This window comes from Propithecus coquereli, unplaced genomic scaffold, assembly GCF_000956105.1.
Source record: "Propithecus coquereli isolate 6110/MARCELLA unplaced genomic scaffold, Pcoq_1.0 Scaffold51, whole genome shotgun sequence".
Lineage (NCBI taxonomy): Eukaryota > Metazoa > Chordata > Mammalia > Primates > Indriidae > Propithecus > Propithecus coquereli.
The window spans coordinates 6,265,269-6,270,607 of record NW_012150952.1 but is presented as its reverse complement, the minus strand read 5'-3'; the positions used below and the strand labels follow the sequence as shown (position 1 = coordinate 6,270,607).

General features: G+C 41.3%; 1 protein-coding gene across 2 annotated transcripts in view; it reads left to right on the top strand.

The window, feature by feature from the left end:
* Nucleotides 1-427: 427 nt before the first annotated feature.
* Nucleotides 428-5,339, top strand: part of RPRD1A (regulation of nuclear pre-mRNA domain containing 1A) — an 89,080-nt gene continuing 84,168 nt past the window's right edge. For both annotated transcript variants that reach the window (XM_012656598.1, XM_012656597.1), the window contains exon 1: nt 428-768. In XM_012656598.1, the coding sequence (XP_012512052.1) occupies nt 618-768 (151 nt within the window). In that variant the 5' untranslated portion in view covers nt 428-617. The remainder of the gene's footprint in view (nt 769-5,339) is intronic.

The window sequence follows — 5,339 nt, the reverse complement described above, 5'->3', positions numbered from 1 at the left end:
ACCTGCTGTCAATGTTCCAATTTTTTACTGTTTACTGAGTTCTACCAAACAACTGGCATCAGCTCCTGGCGCAAACATGCAGGTGTTTTTCTAGCATTGACAGCAATTTGTGAAGTTGCTGAAAAGGTGTATTTTCGAATGTAACTGATGATGCAAACTGTCTTCCAAAGGGGCTGCACCGATTTATACCAATTTATACGCCTATGTAGAGATCTGGAATCACTGCCTACCTGGCAGAGACAGTTTTTTCCCCGGGGGTAGGGGGTTCCAGGCCTGGCAATCCCCGGGTCCCTACTCTGGGCCTGACCAGGCGCCACGCCCCCGGCGCTGCCCCTGCACTTGTTTGGGCCCAGCCCCTTCCGTGCGGTGGTTCCGCCTCTCCGTTGCGCCCTTCCCCAGGGCTGGTAGCGGGAGGGGCGGGGAGCGGGTCGGTCGTGACGTCACTGCCGGCCAGACGCCATCTTGATGGTTTGCGGCCGGACTTGGATGTGGCAGCCCCGGCGGTGGTGAGGGCGTGGGCAAGGGTGGGGTGAGGGGGCGAGGCCGCGACGAGGGCGGCGAAACTCTCCTCCCCTCGGCCCCACCGCGTGGGACGGCGTGGACCTGGTGTCGGAGGGATGTCCGCCTTCACCGAGGCGGCGCTGGAGAAAAAGCTGTCGGAGTTGAGCAACTCGCAGCAGAGCGTGCAGACCTTGTCCCTGTGGCTCATCCACCACCGCAAGCACTCGCGGCCCATCGTCACCGTGTGGGAGCGGGAGCTGCGGAAAGGTGAGTCGCCCGCGCTTCTCGGCCGCTCCCCGCCCGCTGGCCGGTTCCTGGCGCCCCGGGACCTCCTGCCCTCTTCCCGGGAGCCCCGCTTCCCAAGCGGCCCCCGCTCCTGGGCGACGCCGGCTCCCCGGCGAGGGGAGGGAGCTGTCCCGGTGCCCGCGCGCGGTGGTCCGCGGGCTGGGAGGAGCAGCTTGCACCGCGCTTCTGCAAAGTCGGCGCTTCGGAGAATAAAGGAATGGATTTTTTTTTAAAAAAACTTCGATTAACTTAACACAGAAACAGTAGCAGTGGCTTGGGAGTACACACCCAGTTAGGGCTAGAAATTCAGGTAGTCAGGTATTTTTTTCATTCCGTGGAGTATAATGGAGGATATGAGAGGGAAAAGGTAAGGAGGTGGAAAGGAAAAGGTTGGTGTGGGTTTGGGCGTTACTTCCGTCACTTCTATAACACATCATCTTAGTCTTGCAAAATTAATAGAGGAATCAGTTTTAAAGCGGGGGAGTCAAAAATAAGGTGTGTGATGCAGTGGAAAGAACCCTGAATTTGGAGATTTTGGGCAAGTTTCTTATAACTTCTGGATTGCAGATGCCTCCCCTGAAAATGAGAGATTTAGGTTAAGTGATCCAAGGTCCTTTCTTGCTCTGTGATTATATTCCTCTAGGGTAGTATCTTTATTTTGCAAAACATTTTATAGTGCTCCCGTAAATGAAGTAAACTTTTTTGAGCAGATGTCTGTCACTAAAATGTCCAGATTCGGTTCACTTCTCTAGAGCGACTGTATCTGTAAAAAACTGTATGTTAGTGCGGCTGAAAATAAAAATATTTCATTTGCTTGGTCTGAGTTTGTATTCATTCTTAATTCATTGGGTCGAGTGGGCACTCTTCATTATTGTTTCAAACATCCTGATAGATATGGTGTTTATTAAGTGTTAAGGGTTTTAACCATTAGTAATCAAAATAGTTGCTTATTGGCCCCTCTGAAAGCTGTATGGTGTATTAACATGAGAGCCAAAATGTTGACTGTGTAGAATGGAGACAAACTGTTCTTGTCTTTTGTATTTGCTTGTGGTTAAGAAAATGTCATTCCTTAGAAGAAATTGACTTATAGTCCTGTTTTGCAGTTTATATATAAGTGTATGTGTATTGGCTCTCATTGAGGAATTCATCTTCTGTGAGTGGACAAAAAGTTTTGAGAAACACTGATACAAAGGTCTGAAAAGTAGCTGTGAACTTTGAGATGTCAGGAATTAGCTTTGCTTCTAAATTTTACTAGATTTCAGAATCAACAAGAGGTTTATCTCTTTTTTTTGTTTTTGAAAGAGGATTTAGAAATACATATAATTAATAAGAGAATGATATCCAGACTTAAGAGCCGTTGTAATACAAATCAGTAGAAAAATGGCAATACTGGCGTTTTTTCATTTTGTTTATCATTTTTGTTCACACCATTTAAGTAAGTCCCTTGTATTTTTTTTATTAACTTGAAAGAAAGAATTTTTTGCTGAGTTGAGGCTGATAGGGTAAATTAGTTTACTTATAAACTTTGTCTTTTTGTGTACATTAGTGTAAACCTCAAATTGAAATCTTCTATTGCTTTTGTTAAATAATAAGCCAAATGCTAGATATCTCTGAATGTCTGGAAGAGAGGATGGACAGATGGAGAGATACACGAGAAATAGTAAGGAGATGAATTCAACAGGGCTTGGCTGGTTGGCCAGAAAGGTGTAAGGGCAGTAAGGAAGAGAGAAGACTCCGACTCCCTGACTCTTGCCTTGGTTGATGGGGCAGATGCTGGTACCATTATGGCTTATACAAAGAACTGGATTCAGAGACAAGGATGAATATTACTAAAGTAGTTCAACTTAACATTTCAAGGTATCAATCAATTAATTAGAAATAGGGGCTTGTTTCTCAGGAGATATTTTGGAGCCATCAGAATATAAATGGTGGTGGAAACTGTTACACATGTAGGAGGCTCTAGGGAGAATGAAGAAAGTGACAAGAAAAGGACAAAGGTAGAATTCTGGTAAACATTGACTCGTACTGGGTGGGCAAAGAAGAGAGCTGACTTTGGTGGGCAGCAGATTTTGCTGTCCCAGATCCCAGGAAGATGTGTTTTCCTTGAATCCGGAGAGGGGAGATCTAAGTCATAGACCTGGCTCTGCACTGCTCACACCGCTGATCCACAGCCAATGCCCCCCGGCACTGACTCAGACTGCAGCAGCCTTGGAGGACTGGTCGGTTCTGGGGGAACTATGGATCACCAGGAGTTTAGGCATTCAGGGTGGGCCACTTTTAGCCAAGAGGCAGAAGGCCTCTTAGGACATAGGAGACAAGAGTACAAGCTCCCCACCATTTGGGCCTTCTCCTTCCTGGTCCGCTGCTGCCAAGGCAATACTGTTTATAGGCATTTCACATGAGGAAACCTGAAAGACCAATAAATGATACTTAATCTTACAAATCAGGAAAAAATCTCAGCGGGTATTGTTGCAAGTGCAAAAAACAAATCAGGAAAAAATAAACCAGTGAGGTACCACTTTGTGTTCATCAATTTGGCAAAATTAAAGATTATGATAATATCACAAATTGTTAAGAGTGAAGGGAAACAAATTCTTAACACCATTTGGTGGGAGTATAAAAAGGTGTAACAATTTTGGAGATCAGCTTAGCGACCTCATGAAGTTGGGGGTATATATCCTTTGACTTAGCAGTTGTCTTTCTAGGAATGTATTTTAGAAGTGAGTACCACGCTCAAGATACTGTGTTTATTATAGCCTTGTAATAACAAAATTGGAAACAAGGTAAACATTCCATTAGTTAGAGAATGGATAAATAAATTGTGATATTCATAAAATGGAATAATGTCCAACGGTTTCATGAATGAACTAGAGATACAGGAAATAACATGACCAATTAAAAAACAACAAACATATGAAATCTTAAGCTAAGAAAGTAAGGAACAGACAGACCAGTATGCTATTTGGTGAAGTTTGAAAACATGCACAATACTCTATTTACAGATATATGTAGTTACAGTTAAAACATGCATATGGAAAACACTGTATTCAAGACAGTGGCTACTGTAAAGAGAGAGGAAATGAAATGGGAGCAGTGCTACCTAATATTTCATATATTTAGGAAAATATTGGTACAAAAGTGGGAAAAAGATATGATGTGCTATTAGCTGGGTTTGGGTATGTTTCCATATGCTTAAATGCTTCATACTTAGACAACATTAAAGGCATAAATAGATGTTTAGGAGGATGGTGATGGTGATGATAGTGTTGATAGTAATGGTGGTTGTGATGAACATGCTGCTGCTGCTATCCTCATGTTGGTCTGGGTTAGTATTCCAAAGATTTCCTTTTCTTGTCACATGACTGCCTTTGTAGAGGGTAGGCTTTGTGTTTTCCCCCTTCCTTGCAGTTTTGCTCATCAACTTCAGGATCCTCATCTCCTGTAGTTTAATAACAATGGCAATCACTTAGTGAGTACCAGGCGTTGGTTTAGCCATTTTACTGTGATATCTTGAATCCTCATATCATTTCTGCAAGTATTTATGAAAGAAATTGATCACATTTGAAAATATGCTAAGGAAAACCGGTTGAACATTTTGTATTAAGCTAGGCATTCTTTAGTTTCTAGAAGTGTATAAAGAAGACAAAAATGTGACATTGGAAGAAATTACTGTTCAAAATAAAAGAATGAGTTGGTAAAATTGTATGTGTCAGACATAGTAATTATTTATGAAGGTTCCCCCTCTTATTCTATACCTCCTTATCTTTTTCTCCTTTAAAGAAAGAGAATTTGTTTGGAGGCATAAACCCCAAGGCCTTTATAAAGACCTAAATGGCATATAATTTCCCTGATAAATGCAATAAATAAATACATAGCCAAAAATGTGACCCATTTTGTTGTTTTTTTCTAACAGCTTTATTGAGATATAATTCACATGCCATATAGTTAATCCATTTAAAGTGTACAATTCAATGGTTTTTAGTGTATTCATAGAGTTGTAAAACCATCACTAAAATCAATTTTAGAACATTTTCATTACACAAAAAGAAATTCTAAAAGGCTTTTTAGCTGTCCATCCCCAAATCCCCTCATCTCCCTAGCCCTAGACAACTGCTTTATTTTGTCTCTGCAGATTTGCCTATTTTTCCATTTCATATATGGAATTGTATGATAAACAGTCTTTTGCAGCTGGCTTCTTCTAGTCAGCATGTTTTCTAGGGTCATCCATGTTATAGCGTCTATCAGTACTTCATTCCTTTTTATGGCCAAATAATATTTTGTTGTATGAATTTACCCATTCATAAGTTGATAAGCATTTGAGTTCTAGTTTTTGCTATTATAAATAATGCTGCTTTGAACATTTCACGTACTACGAATTTTTTGTGGATATGTTTTCATTTTTCTTGGGTATATATTGAGGAGTGGAATTGCTGAGTCATATAGGAACTCTATGTTTAGCCTTTTGAGGAACCACCAGGCTATTATTTTCTTTTTTCCATTAAAAAAATTTACTTTTAATTATTATGGGTACATAATAAAAATGTTTATAGGGT